The sequence below is a fragment of the Bos javanicus genome, chromosome 4 (genome assembly GCF_032452875.1).
Source record: "Bos javanicus breed banteng chromosome 4, ARS-OSU_banteng_1.0, whole genome shotgun sequence".
Lineage (NCBI taxonomy): Eukaryota > Metazoa > Chordata > Mammalia > Artiodactyla > Bovidae > Bos > Bos javanicus.
The window spans coordinates 28,976,746-28,999,396 of NC_083871.1; the positions used below are offsets into that span (position 1 = coordinate 28,976,746).

The window sequence follows — 22,651 nt, forward strand, 5'->3', positions numbered from 1 at the left end:
ACTCCAGGTATTTCTTGACTTCCTATTTTTGCATCCAATCCAAGATGATGAAAAGGACATCTTTTTTGGTGTTAGTTCTAGCAGGTCTTGTAGGTCTTCATAGAATCCTTCAACTTCAGCTTCTTCAGCATTACTGGTTGGGGCATTGATTTGGATTACTGTGATAGTGAATGCTTTGCCTTGGAAACCAATGGAGATCATTCTGTTCCTTTTGAGATTGCACCCAAGTACTGCATGGCAACCCACTCCAGTATTCTTGCCTGGAGAATCCCTTGGACAGAGGTGCCTGGCAGGCTACAGTCCATGGGGTTGCAAGAGTTGGACATGACTTAGAGGGTAAACCACCACTGCATTTTAGAGTTTTTTGTTGACTATGAGGGCTACTCCATGTCTTCTAAGGGATTCTTGCCCACAGTAGTAGATATAATGGTCATCTGAATTAAATTCACCCACTGCCATACATTTAAGTTCACTGATTCCTAAAATGTCAATGTTCCCTCTTGCCATATCTTGCTTGACCACTTCCAATTTACCTTGATTCATGGACCTAACATTCCAGGTTCCTATGCAGTGTTGTCCTTTATAGCATCAGATTTTACTTTTACCACCAGATATATCCACAACTGGGCTTCATTTTCGTTTTGGCTCAACCTCTTCATTCCTTCTAGAGCTATTTCTCTGCTCTTCCCCAGTAGCATTTGGACACACTGACCTGGGGGGGGGGGTCATCTTTCAGTGTCATATCTTTTTGCCTTTTAATACTGTGCATGGGGTTTTTGAGGCAGGAATACTGAAGTGGTTTGTCATTCCCTTCTCCTGTGGATGTTTTGTCAGATGGGCAACTCTAAAAATCAGGTCTAGAGGTAAGCAACCCAGCACTGGGAGACATGCAGATATGATGGCTTTTCACAGGTCCTCCAGCCCAAAGGGAACCCCTCCTTGTGAGCACCAGGCTTGCTGTGGCTCTGCAGGGATGGCCAGGGTGTCAAGAATATGGTTGATCCACAGGGGACAAATACTCCAGGTCCCGTGGAGGCCCACCTGCTGGCACATCTTCTTAGCTCCCTCATCCCCATGACAATCCAGCTATGGGGCCCAAGGCTCCAGTTTGCAAGAGGAGTCCCAGTCACTGAGCACAGAAGGGAATATAGCAGTTATTTCATTTGGAAAATTAATGTTTGTTTTCTATTAGTGTAGAGCAGACTTCCAATGTTGAGTTTGTTACAGGTGTCCAGCTACTTGATTCAGGCATGTGTAGCTGAATATCCAGTCTTTATGGGGGCTTTACCTCTATAGGGCTTTACAGAGTGTTTAGTGGGTTTCCTATGCTATACAGAAGGTCCATTTTGATGCTCCAGTTTTCGGTATTGAGGAATGTATATGTAAGCTGCAGCTCCTGAGTTACCCATTTCTGTTGCTGTACCCCTTCTCTAACACCAAGTGGCTCTTCTAAATCCGTGAGTCTCTTACCGTTCTGGAAATGAGTTCCTTTGTGTCCCTTTTATTTTCCATCTAAAATCTGTGTTACTTTTTATATTCTACTTATCACTGATATTACATATTTGTCTTCTTCTGACTTACTTCACCTAATACAATCACGGCTAGGTCCCTCTATGTTCCTGCAAATGGAATCATTTGCTGCTTTTTGATGACTGAGTAACATTCTCTTCAATATTCCCTTCAAAAGGTGTACCTCATCTACTTTTTCCTCTCAGCTTTCTCTGGACATTCTGGTTTCTTCCATGTCTTGGCTCTTGGAAACTGTGATACATGTTTGTGTACCTGTGTCTTCTCCAACAATAGTCAGATTTGGGTGTAACCCTAGTGTGGGACTGCTGGGTCACAGGATATCTGCATCTTTAGGGTTTTAAGGAACCTCCATGCTGTGCTCCACAGTGTCTTCAGTAACTTCTATTCTCTACTGTTGGGGGAGGATTCCCTTTTCTGAATTTCATTGACTGTTTGTTGACCATTTGATGATGGCCATTGTGATGTGTGAGGGTGATACGCTGTAAATTTCATTTCCATTTCTCTAATAACATGTGATATGAGGCTCTTTGTATATGTATTTTTTTGTATTTTAAAGAATGTGTACACAATGTACCTGCTGAAACTGATGACTGGAAAGCTTGCCTGATTTCAAATTCATATTAAATTACCCACTCCAAGGTTATTTCTTGGAGGCAGGAGTCATTTCCAGACTAATGGGCCTTGTGAGTTTGAAGCTCCCCTGAACACCAGTTTTACAGCTGTTGTTACATAAACGGCCATGAGACAGCAGCATTTCCGTATATCCCACTCTGGTTTTGAGGGCAAAAAGCTGAGTGGAAGTCGTTTCCTTGGGTTGTAAATGGGCCTGGAATGTGCCAGAACAGACACCTGTAGGCTTGTCTCAATATTTCTTCCCCATCTTTCTTCACTTCTCCACCCCAGACAAATCCCAGGCAGCCCTCCAAATCAATCATGCCTTGGTCATCTGCAGGTAGGCGACTCTAAGGAAGGAGACGGGAAGTAAGCACCCCCGCATCAGGAGGCCTGCAGGATCCCAGGACTTTTCAAGGATCTTCCAGCCAAAAGGGAACCCCCTCCTCGTGTGCATGACGCTTGCAGTAGCTGTGCAGGAGCAGCCAGGCTCTCGAGACTGTGGTTTGATCCAGGGGGGACAGACACTTCAGGTCCAGTGGGGATCATCTGCTGGCACATCCTTCTCAGCTCCTCATCCCTCAGACAATCCAGCCATGGTCCCCAAGGCTGCTCAGTCTCCAGGTTTGCAACAGTAATGTCTCTGCTTTTGAATATGCTATCTAGGTTGGTCATTACTCTCCTTCCAAGGAGTAAGCGTCGTTTAATTTCATGGCTGCAGTCACCATCTGTAGTGATTTTGGAGCCCAGAAAAATAAAGTCTGACACTGTTTCCACTGTTTCCCCATCTATTTCCCATGAAGTGGTGGGACCGGATGCCATGATCTTCGTTTTCTGAATGTTGAGCTTTAAGCCAACTTTTTCACTCTCCACTTTCACTTTCATCAAGAGGCTTTTGAGTTCCTCTTCACTTTCTGCCATAAGGGTGGTGTCATCTGCATATCTGAGGTTATTGATATTTCTCCTGGCAATCTTGATTCCAGCTTGTGCTTCTTCCAGCCCAGCGTTTCTCATGATGTACTCTGCATATAAGTTAAATAAGCAGAGTGACGATATACAGCCTTGACGTACTCCTTTTCCTATTTGGAACCAGTCTGTTGTTCCATGTCCAGTTCTAACTGTTGCTTCATGACCTGCATACAGGTTTCTCAAGAGGCAGGTCAGGTGGTCTGGTATTCACATCTTCAGAATTATCCACAGTTTATTGTGATCCACACAGTCAAAGCCTTTGGCATAGTCAATAATGCAGAAATAGATGTTTTTCTGGAACTCTCTTGCTTTTTTTTGATGATCCAGCCGATGTTGGCAATTTGATCTCTGGTTCCTCTGCCTTTTCTGAAACCAGCTTGAACATCTGGAATTTCATGGTTCACGTATTACTGAAGCCTGGCTTGGATAATTTTGAGCATTACTTTACTAGCGTGTGAGATGACTGCAATTGTGCAGTAGTTTGAGCAATCTTTGGCATTGCCTTTCTTTGAGATTGGAATGAAAACTGACCTTTTCCAGTCCTCTCAGCTGTGTTCAACTCTTTGTGACCCCATGGACTATACAGTCCATGGAATTCTCCAGGCCAGAATACTAGAGTGGGTAGCCTTTCCCTTCTCTAGGGGATCTTCCCAACCCAGGGCTCAAACCTAGGTCTCCCACATTGCAGGAGGATTATTTACCAGCTGAGCCACAAGGGAAGCCCAAGAATACTGGAATGGGCAATCTTTCCCTTCTCCGACCCAGGAATCGAACCGGGGTCTCCTGCATTGCAGGTGGATTCTTGATTCCCTGAGCTATCACGGAAGCCCAAAGTTCCTCTGAACCCCAGTTTAAGAGTTGTTGTTACACAGAATGACCACAAGGCGGCAGCATTTCTGTATGCCCCACTCTGATTCTTGGGGCAACAAAGCTGAGTGCAAGTCCTGTGCCTGGATTGTAAATGGGTATGGAATCTGCCAGAACAGACACCCAGGGCTTGTGTCTCATTATTCCTTCATCATTCTTCACTTCCCCACCCCAAACAAATCCCAAGTCCTCCAAATCAGCCCTCCCTTGGGTGCTGTCATCTGCAAGTGGGTCAAATCTAAGGCAGGAGGCTGGAGGTAAGCGCCGCAGCACTGGGAGACCTGCAGGATCCCACGACTCTTCAAATGTCTTCCAGTCCATAGTGGCCATCCTCCTTGTGTGCACTAGACTTGCTGTAGCTGTGTGGGAATGGCCAGGGTCTCGAGAATGTGCTTTGATCCAGAGGGGACAAACACTTCAGGTCCTGTGGGGGCCCATCTGCTGGCACATCCTTCTCAATTCCCTAAGACTGAGGATAATCCAGCTGTGGGCTCCAAGGCTGCTTAGGCTCAGAATTTGCGACAGTAGCCCAGGTCACCAAGTGCAAAGGGGAATATAGCAGTTATTTCATTTTATTTGGAAAATTAATGTTTATTTTCTATTGATGTAGTTGGTTTCCAATGTTGAGTTTGTTGCAGGGGTCCAGGAACTTGTTTCAGGCATATTTAGGTGAATATCCAGTCTTTTGTGGGAGCTTTGCAGCTATAGGGTTTTACAGAGTGTTGAGTAGGCTTCCCTGTGCTATACACGAGGTCCTTGTTGATGCTATAGGTTCGTATATTCAAGACTGCTTAGTGCTCACTTCAGCAGCACATATACTAGATAAGTGTGCTTATGTCAATCTTGGAAAAAGCGTGTGAAAGTGTCAGTTGCTCAGTCATGTCCCATTTTTTGCAACTCCAAGGAAGACAGACCACGAGGCTGCTCTGTCCATGGGATTCTCCAGGCAAGAGTACTGGAGTGGGTTGCCATTTCCTCCTCCAGGGGATCTTCCCCAGGGATTGAACCCGGGTCTCCTGCACTGCAGTTGGGTTCTTTACTGTCTGCCCACCAGGGATGCCCATGTTAATCCCAGTGTCCTGATTTAATCCTTCTTTACAGTGTGACCCCTTTTGTAAAACCAGGTGCCTTTTCAAAGTCTGAGATTCTGTGTCTGTTATAGAAATGAGTTCCTTTGTGTCACTTTTTAGAATTAACTTATCAGTGATCTCATATGTCTTCCTCTGACTTACTTTCCCTAGTATAATCATGGTTAGTCCCTTCTATGTTGCTGTAAATGGCATTATTTCCTACTTTTTGATGGCTGAGTAACATTCCCTTCAATATGTGTACCATACCTTTTTCATCTCTCAATGAATATTCTGGTTTTTCCACATTTTGGCTCTTGGAAACAATGCTGCAGTGAAGGCTGGGCTGCGTGTGTCTTTCCCAACTACAGTTTAATCCGGATGCACGCCCAAGTGTGGCATTTCAGATCACGGACCTGCATCTTCAAGTTTTTAAGGAACCTCCATACTGAAGTCCAGTTGGCTGTCAGCAGTTTCCATTCCCAGCATCAGCGTAGGAGGATTCCCTTTTCTGCAGGCCCTCTGCAGCATTGACTGTACACTTTTTGATGATGGCCATTATGATGGGTGGAGGTGATACCTCTCATAGATTTCATTTTCCATTCTCTAATGTTTCATACCAGGATCTTTGTAGGTATGATTGTCTTTAAAGAGTGTGTATAAAGTATACTTGTCCTTTTTTGAATTCTTATTCGATTACCTACTCCAAGGCTACTTCTTGAGGGCAGGAGTCATTTACAGGCCCTCGCATCTTGTGAGCATGAAGTTTTTCTCAGACCCAGTTTTACAGTTGTTGTTAAACAAAATGGCCACAAGGCGGCAGCATTTCTGTGTGCCCCACTCTGGTTCTTAGGGCAAAAAAGCTGAGTGCAGGTTCTGCTCCTGGGTTATAAATGGACATGGAACGTAGCTGTGCACAGGTGGGAATGTGTCTGAGTTTGTGACAGGAGCCTGGATCACAGAGGGCAGAGGGGAATACAGCTGTTATTTTCACTTATTTGACAATTAACGTTTGTTTTCTATTGGGATATAGTTGATATCCAGTGTTGAGTTTGTTACAAGTGTCCAGCAACTTGATTCAGGTATACATAGGTGAATATCCAGTCTGTGTTAGGAGCTTTGCCCCTATAAGGTTTTATGCGATGTTGAATAGGGTTCCTGGTGCTATATACTAAGTACTTTTTGATGCTCTAGGTTCATATGTTAATCTCAGGGTCCTCGTCGACCCCTTCCTCCTGATGTGACCTCTTTTGTAACACACGGTGGCTTTTTACAGTCTGAGATTCTGTTGCTTTGGAAATGAGTTCGTGTCACATTTTAGATTCCACCTAACAGTGATCCCATATGATATTTCTCTTCCTCTCTGACTTACTTCCCCTAGTATCATCATGGCTAGGTCCTTCTGTGTTGCTGCAAATGGCATTCTTTTTTTTGGATGGCTGAGTAACATTCCTTTGAATATATGTACCATATCTTCTTTTTCATCTCTCCATGGACATTCTGATTGCTTCTGTCTTGGTTCGTGAAAACAGTACTGTAGTGTAGGTTGGGGTGGATGTCTTTTCCAACTATAGTTTGATCTGGATGTATGGCCAAGAGTAAGATTTCTGGATCACACAATATCTACATCTTCAGATTTTTAAGGAACCTCCATGCTCAATTCCATATGGCTGTTGGCAATTTCCATTCCCAGTCTGGCATAGGATTCCCTTCTCTGCAGGCCCTCTGCAGCACTGACTGTACACTTTTTGATGACCATCTGATGGGTGGAGGGGGATATATCTCCTTGTAGGCTTCCTTTCCCTTTCTCTAATAATGTGTGACAAGAGGATCTTTGTACCTTTTTTGTTAAAGTGTTGTGAGTAAATTTACCTGCCGCAATTGGCTTCTTGAAAGGCTGTCCGTTTTCTGATTCTTACTCAATTACCCATCCCAAGACTGTTTCTTAAGGACAAGAGTCATTTATAGCCCCTAGGGCCTTCTGAGTGCAAAGCCCTGGTGGCTCAGAGGTTAAAGCATCTGCCCGCAATGCGGGAGACCTGGGTTCAATCCCTGGGTTGGGAAGATCCCCTGGAGAAGGAAATGGCAACACGCTCCAGTATTCCTGCCTGGAGAATCCCATGGACGGAGCAGCCTGGTGGGCTACAGCCCACAGGGCTGCAAAGAGTCGGACACACTGAGCGACTTCACTTTCACTTTTCAGGGCCTTCTGTGTGCAAAGCCCTAGTTTTAGAGTTGTTACACAAAATGGCCACAAGGCGGCAGCATTTCTATATGCCCCACTCTGCTGCCTGGTGCAGCAAAGCTAAGGGCAAGTCCTGTTCCTGCACTGTAAGTGGGTGTGGAGTGTCAGAACACACACCCAGGGCTTGTGTCTCATTGCTTCATCATTCTTCACTTCCTCACCCAAGGCAGATCCCAAGCCTTCCCACATGTGCTCTGCCTAGAGTGCTATCATCTACAAATGGGTGACTCTACGATGCTGGAGTTAAGAACCCCAGCACCCGGAGGCATGGCTATCAGATGACCTTTCCAAGCTATTCAGCACAATTGGTCTCCCGTATCTGTGTGCTAGAATTGTTTTAGTCATGGATGACCGGCCCTCATCTGGAGAGGGCTGTTTCTTCTAGAACGGACAAACACTAGAGGACCTTAGGGGCCTCATTTCTTTGTCATCACCCTCAGCTCCCTCAGCCCCAAGAGGGTCCAGCCTTGGCAGGCAAGGCTGTTCAAACTCCGGCAATGTGTCACCATCCCGGGTCAATGAGGCCTGAGGGGACTATGGTAGGCATTTCCTCCAGTTGTCAGATTTATGTGTATTTCGTCTTGGAGTACAGTTGATGTACAATGCTTGTTGGAGGTGCACAACACCTTGAACTAGATGTATATAGAGGTACATGTCCACTCTGATCCTGGTGCTTTGGCCATACAGGTTTCTACAGTGTGCTGCTGAGTAGGGTTCCCTGTGCTGCACAGGAGCTCCTTGCTGGTGACCCAGTTTTATATATGTAAGTGTGTATACGTTAAGGCCAACCTCCTGACATATTCCCTCCCCTGGTGTCGTCCCTTCTGTAACACTCAGTGGGTTTCTGAAGTGAGTCTGTTCTTTTGTGAGTCCCTGCATCTCGGTTGCTGATCCCACCTATCAGCTATCAGTGATACCGGGGTCTTTCTCTGCTTCGTTCACTTAGTTGTCACTGGTTCATTCCCTGTTGCTGCAAACGGTATTATTTCAACCTTATCTATTGATCACTCAGTAACATTCCCTTGTGTACAGGTATAGCAGCTCCTTTATCCATTCACAGATGTGGATGGACGTCTAGGATGCTTCCCTATCTTGGGTATTGTGTACAATACTGCACTGAACGTGTTGCCTTTTTGATTTATGGTTTTCTCTGGGCATCTGCCCAGTAGCGGGATTCCTGGGTCATACGGTAGTTTCGGTTTTTTAAGGAATCTCCATACTGTTCTCCACAGCAGCTGCACCAATTTAAATCCTTACTAACAGTGCAGGGGTTTTCTTTTTTCTCCACACTTTCTCAGCATTTATCATTTCTAGACTTCTTAACGATGACCTCTATGAAGTGACACCTCACTGTCATTTTGATCTGCACTTCACCTGTATGCCTTGTTTGGAGAAATGTCTAGTAGGTCTTCTACCCATATTTTGATTATGTTGTTTGGCTTTTTTTCATATTGAGTTGTATGAAGTGTTTGTATGATGGCAGGTGTGACTGGGGTTGTGGGAAGCATAGCCCTAAATACATTTCAAACTTCTATTTCCAGTGATTATAAGGAACTGAAGCGAGGGTAAGAGGTTTAGGTTAGGCTAGAGGGTTTTAATGAGCAAATTCCAAGACAGAAAAGGAAAAAACCTAGATTGGTGTAGCATGTAAGAAAAGTTTTGAAGGATATATGGGTGAGACCATAATCAGAGGTTTCTGCATCAGGTACAGCCTGTCACTGTTGCTGTTAGAGGCAAGGCAAATGACCAGTTCTGCTGCTCTCACTGTGAGAAACCATGGGTAAATGCAGTTTCAAGTTCAGCATACTTTTTTCTTAACAAATGTAAAAATATGTGGGAATTTATTTTGGTAAGCCAGGATGTATTTTGATATGAATAGCATTAATTTAACAGCTTGCTTGGCCATTACCATCAGGAATTTAGAATTGTTTCACTAAACGTTAACTTTTAATATTAAGTCAGACATTATAATTATGTATTCAAATTTAAAAATTTTAAGGAAGCATTCAAAAAACATTTTCTAGGTATGGCACTACAGAAACCCTGTAGTTAACCCTGAGAACATGATTGGATTATTTTAAATTTTTTTCAACTCATCCTTCAAACCAGTGCACTACAAAACAAAGATAATACAGGCCTCAGATACAATTTTTAAATTAAAAAGCAAAAAAAAAAAAAACGAAAAAGCCAATTTAGTATTTACTCCACTATACCAAAATATTATAATCTCATCAATATACAAAACTGAGGTATTTCGCATTCTTTGTACATCTTCCAAGTCTGATGTGTGTTTTATACTGACACCTCATCTCAATTTGGACCAGCTTCATAGTGAGGACTAAATACCTACATGACCTTAATGATAAGGAAGGACACCGGCTCACCCGTTCCCACTGGCTGGCACACCTGTTTACAAACTCACACCATGAACGACCCTCCCATTCCATCTTCTGTCGGTGCAGACAGTGAACCGTAAGGGCAGTACTGCGTCTGACATGAGATAAATGGCAACTGACGGGCTGCCATGCATCACAGCAGTGGGGAAAGAGAACCTGCCTTTCCTTTTTAGAACTTTCAGGATCAGCCATTCTCTGTCTGTCTTTCTTGCGTCGTGTGTGCGCACCCGCTTCTCCAGTGGTGCTCCATGAGGGAGGAACACTTCTGCCTTGTCTGCCATTATGAGTGACGGTCTACCACGTGTGACACAAATACACGGAATTCTGTTGAACGAATGGACACAACCTTGCACTGATTATCAGGCCGAACTCGCTGGTCAGTTCATTCTTCAGTGTCTTCCAATAGTTAAGACATATTCCACATTTTCTCAGGGAAAGCAGTGTGTAACTGTTTTCATAATAGTTCCTAGTAGCTTAACTCAGTTACTAAAAATAGGGAAATTCCCCACTAGTCAGAATCACCTTTTCCTGTCTTCATCAGACTCTTCCTCCAACACACAACAAAAGCAGAATGGTTGAGACTGAGAGAGAAAAGAAACCACCACACATGCAGAGGAGGAAAGAACAGTCAGCACTGTTTCCTAACTCATGATGCACAGGGAGGGCTAGGTTCTAAAGAGCGCAGTTTCTAAAGAGCTCTGAAAACTTCAGAAATACCTCTGACAAACCATCCCAAGGTAAACAACAAAACTACTGCAGTGGCCATGATTAAAACAAACAAAAAACCTAAACTGGTAAATGACTTAAATTTTAAACAGCCTAATGGCATGGCATGTAACATTATGCCTAAATTTAAAACCTGTAACCACCACCCCCCAAGCTCAAAACTAGTTCTGTATGATATACATTATGTCACTGTATTACAGAAGTCCTTTTGTTAGTCTCAGGCCTGTGGAAACCATTTTATTTAGAACACATCCCCTGGAAGAATGAAGGCAGTTCTTACCTTTCTATTCTGTATACAGTAAGCGGCACTTTAATAATACTGGTATTTTCCACATTAATTTTAGTACCAAAAACTCAACTAATCAAAACGTTCCCTGTTATGCAAAATACTGCAATACAAAACATTTCTTAATTTAAACTTTCGTCATGTACTGTGTATAAATCTTTAAAAAACCAAATCCTGTTTAAAACGCACAAAAGAAAGTTACTTCTCCCTTTTCTTTTTAGGTGTGCGTTCCACAAGTGGCGTAAACTCAGCCTCCTCACTCTTTCGTTTCTTTTTTTTCTTTGTATGGTCACTTTGATAACCACTGGAGTCACTGCCTTGGAAAACAGGCTCTTGGTCCTGATGTTCCTGCTTCTTCTTCTTCTTCTTCTTCTTCGGCTCTTCCTCCCAGAGGCCATTCACACTGTTACTGACGTGCAGGTCTGCCTCGTCCTTCGTGGCAACTTCTGCAAAGTCTTCCGGCTCTGTGGCACCGCCTTCCACTTCACATGGCTCTCGGTCTTTCTTCTTTTTCTTTTTCTTCTTGGGAGGTTTTTCGACAGGTTCATCAGCGCCAGTTTCTGGTGCTTCTTCAGGAACTGCGGAGCACTTGGTTTGTAAACTGTAAGAATTAAAAACATTTATAGGCCATTAAGCAAAAATAAAAGAACAAAGTAAGATCAAGAATATTCCAACATGGTAAGGTCTTTCTAAATTATGACAGCAGTACAAAATAACACGACTGTGACACAGATTATCTCCCAGAACATTGACAGTCTTAGAAATGTTAAATTTTTTGTTTCCTGAGTATTTTTCCCAGACTGTTTCACACATTAAAAATGACATAAAAGTTTTGTCAAAACAGGGTTTCTGAATTTTAATATGGTTCAGAAAATGCTGAACCCTAAACATCACCATTCAGCTTTATTAGCCAAACCAGTAACATCTGATAGGAAGAAAACATACTTCTGGTATTTATCACAATGTTGGAGTTCCCCATCTACTCTCCCAATCCTTGTTCCATTGTTTTTCTGAAACTGCTGAAGCCGTATTAGCTTCCCAGGCGGCACTAGTTGTAAAGACTCCGCCTGCCAACGCAGGAGGCCGTAAGGGACCTAGATTTGATCCCCGGGTCGGGAAGCTCCCCTGGAGGAGGGCCTAGCAGCCCACTCCAGGATTCTTGCCTGGAGAACCCCACGGACAGAGGAGTTTCATGGGCCAAGTCTGTGGGGTTGCAAAGAGTCGACACGACTGAGTGAGCACGCACGAAGCAGTATGATGCTGCAAAGCTCTAATAAAAACAAAGATCAGTGAAGTAGCTCTCTATAGAACTGCTGTCCCTTGAATTAGCAATAGCCACACAGAACTATTTAAATTTAAGTAATTTCAATAAGGTAACGTTAAAAACCCACTTCCTCAGTGACATACTAGTCACACATTTCAATTCCTCAAGAGTGAGGCTACTATTCTGCACGCACACAGCACACTTCTATCATTACAGAAAGTTCTGTTGGACAGCTGCTCTAAAACTTTAACCCATATTCTCATTTCTTAGCAACTTTTTCTAGATTCTGCCTTGATAACAGAGGAAGTATGACCCCTCAACCAGGCCCTGCCATAAAACCAGGGTCAGGATCAGAGTATTTCCTAAAAGAATTCCAAACAAGAAAAATACAAAAATTAAATGATCTACCTGGTATAATGACAATAATCAAATAATTTTTGTTTCAACTGGGTAAAAACAAAACACTAATGGTTATGTTAATAAAATTACGCTTCTAGTAGTCCCGAGTTCAAGGATTAACTTTGATTAGCAACATACTAGTTGTTAATGTTAACATTAACAACAACATGACAAGACTTTGAAAAACTGAATTATTACGATGTAGACCACTGAGATGCAAAGCTTTAGAATATTCAATGCACTGCCATAATACTTAAGATTCATATTTACATTGACTCTGTGGTTTGGAAGTACAAACAGTCTAATAAATTAACTTTTAAAAGAGGGACTTAGGTTTCCTAAATTTAGAATTAAGTAGAAATGATTAAGTATCAAAATGGTAATAATGTGCTTAGGAACTGACCTAGCGATACTTAGTTTTCCCCGAATGCAGAATACTCCAGCAGCATCTGAGTCTAAACGAAATACTTCAAATTCCAGTTCATCACCCACGTTTATCTGTAGCGTCTGCCACTGGTCAGCTGGCATCTGCTCAGGTTTAGGGATGGAGGCGTTGAAGCACCCATGAACCAAGCAGCCAATGTGGCTCGAGGACACTTTATTCACTGTGCCCTGAGAAGAGGAAAAATGAGTATTACATCAAGAAGAGCGCCAAAAAGATGAAATGAACCTTACAGTCTTTAAACTGATCTTCAGAGAACACACCAAAATAATGGTACGATGTGACACCAAAAAAGCTGATCTTCATTTAAAGCTTGCCACACGTTACACTAAAATATCAATGTAGGAACGCTAGAATGTTTTAGAAAGCTCACCTTGAGCATGCTATTTTAACTAAATCATAACGCTATTAGAAGCTTTAAAAGTAAAATAACAATACATTCTATATGATTTTAATGTTAAAATTAAAATTTCCAAGTTTCCTGTTCCCTTAAGAATCAACAAATATAAACTAGATGAATGAAAACCTGAAGCTTTTTTAAAAAATCACCTTTTGAATTACAGAACTATAAATAACATATATATACACAATGTGGTTTAATATCAGCACCTCCTTCCACATGTGACAGTAAAACCTGTCTGTCAACATAAGGAGTCCGGAGTCCAGAATGGTACCTTCCAGGTGGTCGGTACAAACTGGTACATCTATACAAGGGACTACTATTCCGCAACAAAAATGAGCATCAAGAAAAAGACACGGAGGAGCCTTAAACATACAGTGCCAAGTAAAGGGACCATTCTGGAAAAGTTCCACACTCTGTGATTCCACCACATGATATTCTGGAAAAGGCAAAACTATGCAGACAATTAAAAAAAAAGTAGTTGCCATGGTTTCCAGGGGAGAGAGGGAGCAACGAATAGGCAGAACACACAGGATTTTTAGAGCAGTGACCAGTTATTCCATAGGGATACTATAATGTTGGATTCATGTCATTATACCTTTGTCAAAACCCATAGAAGGCACAACAGAAGCAGTGAACTCTACTATAAACCACAGACTTTACTTAATGTATCAATATTGGCTCAACAATTAAAATGCACCACATCTTATCAATAATAAGAGAAACATTATGTGTGGTTTTTTGGGGGTGGGTAGAGTGAGATGTGTATGAGAACACTATACTTTCCATTCAATTTTTCTCTAAAACTGCTGTAAAAGACAAAGTTTATGAATTAAATATTCAATGAGGAAAGGAAAACTATCAAAATTTTAGAATCATCTAGAATAATATCTTCACAACCAAGAGGGAGCCAAGTTTCTTCGGTGGGATCTAGAAAGCAGTAAGTATGAGAGTATATTATGATAAATTAGAGAAAAGTACCAATACAAAATAGCAGCAATGCTTTTGCAATGAAAAGACCAGTAACCTAAAACAATGTTGCACATATATAGACATACAGAAGTCAAAAGGCCCACGAAAAGACGCTCAACGTGGCTTATTACTAGAAAAATGCACAGACGCCAAGGCGACTGTCACTGCACAGGTATCAGAACAGCCCTCACCAAGAAGTCCACAAACAACAAATGCTGGAGAGGACATGGAGAAAAGGGAACCCTCCTACCCTGTCGCTGGGAATATAAACTGGTGCAACCACTATGGAGAACAGTATGCAGGTTCCTTAAAAAATTAAAAACAGAGTCCCACATGATCCAGCAATTCCACTCCTGGGCATCTATCTAGGAAAGACAAAAACTCTACTTGAAAAAGATACAAGCTTCCAATGTTCACAGCAGCATAATAACCAAGACATGGAAGCAACTGAAGTGTCCATCCACAGATGAATGGATAAAGATGTGTGATACATGCTGAAATATCACTCAGCCATGAAATGCCATTGACAGCCACATGCCTGGACCTAGAGATTATCATCCTACGTGAAGTTAAGTGAGACAGAGAAGAACGGATAAACATACGATATCACTTACATGTGGAATTTAAAAACACGATACAAATAAGCTTATTTATAAAACAGAAATAGATTCACAAAGGACAAACTTATGGTTACCAAAGGGGAAGGGGACAGGGGATAAATTAGGAGGTTAGGATTAACAGAATAACAACCAGGATCTACTATGTAGCAAAGGGAACTATATTCAGTATCTTGTAATAATCTATAACAGAAAAGAAATTGAAAAATATATATACACACGTATCTAAACTGAATCACTTTCCACTTGAAACAGAACAATGCAAATCAACTACACTTCAATAAAAATTAAAAACCTAAACTGAAAAATTTTCTTTAAAAATGATTTTTAGTTACCTGAAATAACAATCCTTGTAAAATCCCAAAGTGTACAGTCTCTTAAATTTTTCCAAATTACATAATTTAATAATTGTACAAAGAACAATAGGAAAAAAGATACATACCATAAGTTTTTGCCCTGGTTCAGGGCAGAAAATAACAAAATCTGCTTCAATGTTAAGATGAATGTGTCCTTGATCATCATAAATATCTCCTAATTCACCCACTACTTTGATGTTATCATAAGCAATGGGTACACCTAAAAGGCTATTAAAAAAAAAAAAAAGGAAAGGAAGATGTTATTTATCCTCTTTTCCAACTAGGCCATTATACGGATTCCGAGTCCAGAAAGTATACATCTCCTAATATAATCACACCCATGTGAAAATATATACATATACAATAATATATGATTAGCCTGTAACAACTTTAGTGGTTCAATTTCATGCAAGGGTTCCAAAATAATGGTTAACTTAAAAATAATTATTCAAGGTGAATACCCAGAAACAAAATGTCCATTATACAAGAGCAATAAGTTGATCCTTCTTCCCTATTTGCTATCCATTTGAATTCTAGTTATGCTAGAATGAGAGGTAAAAAATGAGACTTAGTAAGAAAAATGTCATTCTGTGACTATTACTGAATCAAGGCAATTTTGGTATTACCCACCATCACTGAGTATCTGTACTAGATGGCAGGTAGCAGAAGTGTTAGGATTCAAGTGAAGCCCTGAATATTAAGGCCAATAACTTGAGGGAGAAAAATCCCCGAACTGCCACTGTGGCTAGTGTAAGGAAGTAAGAAATACACTCATATTAGCTTTTGAGAACTGACTCTGACGCTGTAATCTGTAGCTTGACAGTCAGGATTAGGGGGCAACTACTATTTCCAAAGACAGGGAGGCCTGATGTGCTGCAGTCCACGGGCTCGCAGGGAGTCTGACACGACTGAGGGACTGAACAACTATTTCCAAATGTCATTTCCAAGTTATTAAAAATTATAACTAATTAAGGAGCCAAAGCCTTTGACTGTGTGGATCACAATAAACTGTGGGAAATTCTGAAAGAGATGGGAATACCAGACCACCTGATCTGCCTCTTGAGAAATTTGCATGCAGGTCAGGAAGCAACAGTTAGAACTGGACATGGAACAACAGACTGGTTCCAAATCGGAAAAGGAGTATGTCAAGGCTGTATATTGTCACCCTGTTTATTTAACTTATATGCAGAGTACATCATGAGAAATGCTGGGCTGGAAGAAACACAAGCTGGAATCAAGACTGCCGGGAGAAATATCAATAACCTCAGATATGCAGATGACACCACCCTTATGGCAGAAAGTGAAGAGGAACTCAAAAGCCTCTTGATGAAAGTGAAAGAGGAGAGTGAAAAAGTTGGCTTAAAACTCAACATTCAGAAAACAAAGATCATGGCATCTGGTCCCATCACTTCATGGGAAATAGATGGGGAAACAGTGTCAGACTTTATTTTTGGGGGCTCCAAAATCACTGCAGATGGTGACTGCAGCCATGAAATTAAAAGACACTTACTCCTTGGAAGGAAAGTTATAACTAACCTAGATAGCATATTCAAAAGCAGAGACATTACTTTGCCAACAAAGGTTCGTCTAGTCAAGGCTATGGTTTTTCCTGTGGTCATGTATGGATGTGAGAGTTGGACTGTGAAGAAAGCTGAGTGCCGAAGAATTGATGCTTTTGAACTGTGGTGTTGGAGAAGTCCCTTGGACTGCAAGGAGATCCAACCAGTCCATTCTAAAGGAGATCAGTCCTGGGTGTTCTTTGGAAGGACTGATGCTAAAGCTGAAACTCCAGTACTTTGGCCACCTCATGCGAAGGCTTGACTCACTGGAAAAGACCCTGATGCTGGGAGGGACTGGGGACAGGAGGAGAAGGGGATGACAGAGGATGAGATGGCTGGATGGCATCACCGACTCGATGGATGTGAGTTTGAGTGAACTCTGGGAGTTGGTGATGGATAGGGAGGCCTGGCGTGCTGCGATTCATGGGGTTGCAAAGAGTCAGACACGACTGAAGGACTGATCTGAACTGAAGGAGGCTGAGCTGGTGGCTTCACCGCCACAGCCATTACCTGTTTCGGCAAGCTTCCCTGACTCCCAGGCAAAGCTGAAGCCATGCTGCCTCTACTCCTACAGGGCTCTGAGGAATGCGTGCATGCCAAGTCACTTCAGTCATGTCGGACTCTGCGACCCCATGGACAGTAGCCTACCAGGCCTATAACAGTCTGTCCATGGGATTCTCCAGGCAAGAATACTGCAGGGGGTTGCCATACACTCCTCCAGGGCATCTGTCCTGACCCAGGGGTCAAACTTGCATCTCTGTCTACTGCATTGGCAGGTGGGTTCTTTGCCACTAGAGCCACCTGGGAAGCCTGAGAAAGCTTATCACTGTGCTTATTTATCTTTGCCTATGTGTTTGGATTCTAGAGAGGACTCTTAGGCTTTTGAGAGCAGAGAACATTTTTGGTCAACTCCAACTTCTTGAATGGTTCACCCAGAATAAAAGAAAGAATTTATACCTAGGAGCAGTTGTTTTAAAACAGCCAGGAGTCACTAGAATGCAACTTAATTACCCAATTAGGAAATCCATAAACACTGAGATTTACTCCAGAAAGCCTTTCTTTGAATAACTAATTTCTGCATGTAGCTTTCCTAAACAGAACTATACCATCACTAAGACAATATTAGAGGCCCAGAAAACAGAGAGCAAGGAGGGGTTAAAAATAACTGCCATATCAGTTAAAAAACAAAAACAAGATTTTGTTTACCCAAATCAACTTTGTTTCCCCAAATCAGTTTCCAGTGGGGGGATACTGCTGTCCCGTTGGTGGCATTTGGGAGTTTGTGGGATAAATCATAGTTGTCACACCTGTGAAAGCCAGGGATGGGAGACATCCTGCCAGGTAAAAACAGCCCTACGCAATGAAAACTGTCCCCGGATCTGCATGATTTAAATGAGCGGACAAGCGTCATTTTATAAATATTTATAAATAGTGGATTATAGTACCTAACTTAATGTGTGCACATATGAACATAAAATGATCTTTGCATGGTTTCAATATCAATTAAAATTTTCAGAAATACAATATATAAATTCAAGAGTAGATTGTTTTGTGTGGCACTTTACTGAGAATTACATGATTTCTGAAGAGCATTTTACCACCATAGACACTGTATGTGATGTGAGTTGTCAACTCAAAACCCCGGCATCACTCTATATTTGCAGCTAATACTTTCACAATGATTCCAGATATAGCTTCAGGAGGCATCTAACTACTTTCTTCTTTCCGGGTAGCCATGCTTGAACGCTGCTGAAATACATTTTATTGTTTTAGAGTTCTAAATGAATTTTTCCCCCCTATTGTGTTGGTAGATCACTACTGGGTTGACCAGAAGGTTCGTTTGGGTTTTTACATGAATCTTGTGGTCAATCCAATATTATCTTTAAGTTTAATTTCAGAATAGTAAAATATGTTTCAAGAGAGCGAATGGAGTTCTGCAGGGTTCAGAACTGCTACCTACGGCTTGGGGTTTTTGGGAAACACCTCATTGCATAAAATATAGTAAAAATCATCAGAGAGACAAATACCTCAACAGTATATCTTTTCCTCTTTTGCTTTTCTGAAACCATCCTAAGTATGTTTCCAGGCAGAGTGGTAGCCTCACTTGAGGTATTGAGAGAACAATCATATCAAGTTTAAGGGCTCAGTAGATTGCATGCACGCTTAAGACTTTTATATATTATACATGAGAATAAAGGTTGCCTCTGTACTGAAGATGGAGAAGGAAATGGTAACCCTCTCCAGTATTCTTGCCTGGAGAATCCCACGGACAGAGGAACCTGGCAGGCTACAGGCCATGGGGTCACAAGAGTCAGACATGACTTAGCAACTAAACTACCACCTATGCTGAAAAAGTTGAGTAAACACTGACTCTTCATGGAAACTGGTAGTTCATTTGTTCTTTGAGACATTTTGAATTAATAAACTGGAACTACTGGGAGGGAACATATTTGCCATTTTCAAATAACTCATGAGCTGTCATTAATGACCTCTCAAAGATAGAAATTTTAATGTGATTTTTAGAAAACTACTTTCTCTAAGCAGATTTTTCAAAACTGAAATGCGATCATCTTTTAAAAAATTGTCACTGGGGAAAAAAAGGTGGACAATCTGTCAAAATAGGGCGCTGCTGAGATGACTAATGTAAGAGCCATTCTCAACTCTTTCCTTTCCTCATTTCTTAAACGGAGAGGCAGGTCCTCTCTGATGGTACAAGATGGCCCCAAAGTCTGGAAACAAACTATATATGATAAATGGTTGATCAGTATTACAATTACTGATATGTTCAAATGTTTTGTCCCTCATTATTAATCTATGATACCCCTTTTGCACAGAATAAACTGGAGTTTTCAGCACACCCCAAAAATAATGGGGTCAGGAGGGGAGTTCAGATCTGTTCAGAGTGCAATTGAGGCCACAGGGTCACACTATGCCAATTCTGTTACAGAAATTATCATTATCCAATCAGCTCTTCATCTCTCTGGGGGTAATGGCTCCTATTTCCCTAACCTGTCAAGTGGAGCCATTAATTGGTTACAGATCAAAGATTTGTTTATGTTTCCAGATTTTATGACTACCTTACATATCCTTAAGTCTCCCAAATGCAAACTCTCTCATCAGTTTTCTCTACACTTTATTACAGTCTCTTAATTATAAACATGTTCTCCATGCTTACTGTCTCACTCTCCTTAAACCACCACCTAACTCTATCAAGTGGTTTCTTAAACTACAAATCTGATTATATGCCAGAGATACCACTGTCTCAAGAGTGTGTCAAGTCTTTTCTGAATTGAAGGCTACCTAGAGGATGAAGTCGGAGAAGGCAATGGCAACCCACTCCAGTACTCTTGCCTGGAAAATCCCACGGACGGAGGAGCCTGGTAGGCTGCCGTCCATGGGGTCGCTAAGAGTCAGGCATGACTAAGCAACTTCACTTTCACTTTTCACTTTCATGCACTGGAGAAGGAAATGGCAACCCACTCCAGTATTCTTGCCTGGAGAATCCCAGGGACAGAGGAGCCTAGTGAGCTGCCGTCTATGGGGTCGCACAGAGTCGGACAGGACTGAAGCGACTTAGCAGCAGCAAGCAGCAGCAGAGGATGAAGTGGTAACCCGGTTTCTGGCTTAAGCAAACAGAAAAACAAGCAAAAAACCCAAAACACCTGGCAAAGGCAGGAAAGAAAGAACAAAATACATCCTCTGAATTATCCCCCACCCCATCTCTGATCCATTCCACCCCTAACTGCCCAGCTTTTCAGCTGTATCCAATGTTTTTCTCCTGATATATAAACTTGAGTTACAAAGTGCCCACAATTATCTGGTCAAAGTATTTTATTTCACAACCAGTATCCGTTTGTTTATGCCACTCTTTTTGCCCAGAATGCTACTATCTCAGAAGTACCCTCCTATCAAGTTGTTCTCAAAGGTCCGAAGATCCAATTCACCACTCTTGACTATAACTTAGATTTGTCAGATTTTAACATTTCATTGGATTTATCTGGCCTACATCTCTTTTACTAGCGCGTATAGCTCCTGAAATAAGGGTCTTGTTTGTTTCTTTGGTTTTATTCCGCAGTTCTCCAGTATTCAAAATAGACCCACAAGTGCAAGTGTGTGCCCCTGCCTGGAGGAAGCTGTAAATTCTAAATCCTTAATCTATGTAGGATTCAGGATCCCTTGAGAAACTTTGCCCAAGTCATTTTCCAATATCTTACTTTAAATGCACTAGGTTTTTTGTTTTTTTTTTTTTTCAACTTCAAAAGCAACAGGCTTTCCTATTCTTAAAAAGGAAACAAGGTTAATAGTATTTCTTCATCCCTGACCAGGTCCAAGAGAAAAAAACACTGGGAAAGAACAAGGATCAAAACAAAACCTTTCCCGAGGTGGACTGCGACTCCAGAATGCCCCGGGGCTAAACTCGGGGCAGCTGGTGCGACCTCGTTCTGTTGCCACTAAACGTCCCCCTGTTGCCCCATCCCGTGCCCCAAAGGAGCAGCAGGCAACGTTAAGATTATTAACGTTAATATTATGTCCGCCCTGGTAACAAAAAACATAAGAGACCAGTACCTCTCGGAATAGCGCAGGAGCTCTGCATTGAGCTGTTCTCGAATACCGGTGCGTTTCTTGTTAAGATAGCGCGGCGACAGAGCGATGTGTCTTCGGTGCGGCCCCGCCACCAGGCAGGAGTAGCGGCTATTCACAAGCGCACAAGCAGCCGCGTAGGTAGGCAATTCTAGGCAAGGCAAGACGCCGGCTGGCCCTTCTGAGGCCGCCTTCGGCCGCGGAGCCACTGAGCAACCCGCAGCCATGCGGCTAGCTAGGTTCCCCACGGCGCGCACTAATGACGCAGTCAATAACCGCCTATCTCCGGACGCCTCCTTTTACGTCATCCACCAGCTACCACGCCCCTAGGAAGTTTCCTCTCCTGGGGCTGCAGTATTCAGTTTTTACCAGCAGGGGGCAACCATTCCCCCCAACTTGAACCACTGTGAAGCTAGGAATCTGTGGTTAAGGATTGAGTATTCTCTGAAGCCAACCATCACCTCATCTCTTCAGGGAGCACAAGCCTATGTTTTAGCTAACGCCCCTACTAGATTTAGAATGTAGATTTAATAGGGGTTCACACTTTGATCATATCCAGTAGTGAGGCGGTTTGGTAGATTTACAAGGTTAGACTGTACAATTATAAATTTAAAAATATTTATGGAATGTATTTCTTGCAGAGAATCCAATCCTAAAAAACAGTCCAGATGTCTCAAATGCAACCCTTCTGAAAACGAACCCTCTGTCTCTCTCCAGATCAGTTTCTCTCCTCATTCTGTAATCACTAATTCGGGAAATAATACATACCCCTCTTTTCAAAGGGCTCTGTCCAGCTGTCATCCTTGGGCCTCTCTGGCCTCTCCAAACATCACATCAGCCCGAACACCTGTGGGACCCAAAGATGAAACGTCCCTCTATTCGGACATTTCTCTCAGTCCGTGCTTCCAAAACTACAGAGTTGCGTGTGGAAGCTTACTTTCATGGCCAAGAAGTTTAACCAGATCTCTGAAACACAAATATGACCATGACTTGCCTTATTTAAAGCCCCACACAGGCGCCTCGTTTTCCAGAGGATAACCCAAACTCCTTAATCTGGCTATTAAATTACCAAGCCATTTTATGATTTGCACCCAGCATTTTCATTACCCACTCCTCGCTTTACACACTCAGCTAGCCACACCCATGTTCAGTGACCCACTTTCAAACCACCTCGGCCTCTCCCGACTACCTCTCTCATCCCCCCCCCACTACCTCTCTCATCTCCCCCGCCCCCCCCCCCCCCTTCCTCTCCTGCTCTTCAGACTGATGCTGCTCCTTCTATCTGAGAATAGGGTAGCTTCTCTCATATGGGAAATTTCAGCTTAGATTTTACATTCATTTCCTCTGCATAGTTTTTTGTTTT

At 42.3% G+C, this 22,651-nt stretch overlaps 1 protein-coding gene across 1 annotated transcript; it reads right to left on the reverse strand.

Annotated features, from left to right (window-relative positions):
* Positions 1–8,863: 8,863 nt before the first annotated feature.
* POLR1F (RNA polymerase I subunit F) lies at positions 8,864–21,559 on the reverse strand. The gene is given in 5 exon segments (XM_061413661.1): positions 8,864–10,916; positions 10,918–11,299; positions 12,765–12,973; positions 15,235–15,376; positions 21,274–21,559. Coding segments are annotated over 5 exon segments (1,071 nt in total). The 5' UTR covers positions 21,516–21,559; the 3' UTR covers positions 8,864–10,820.
* Positions 21,560–22,651: the final 1,092 nt, after the last annotated feature.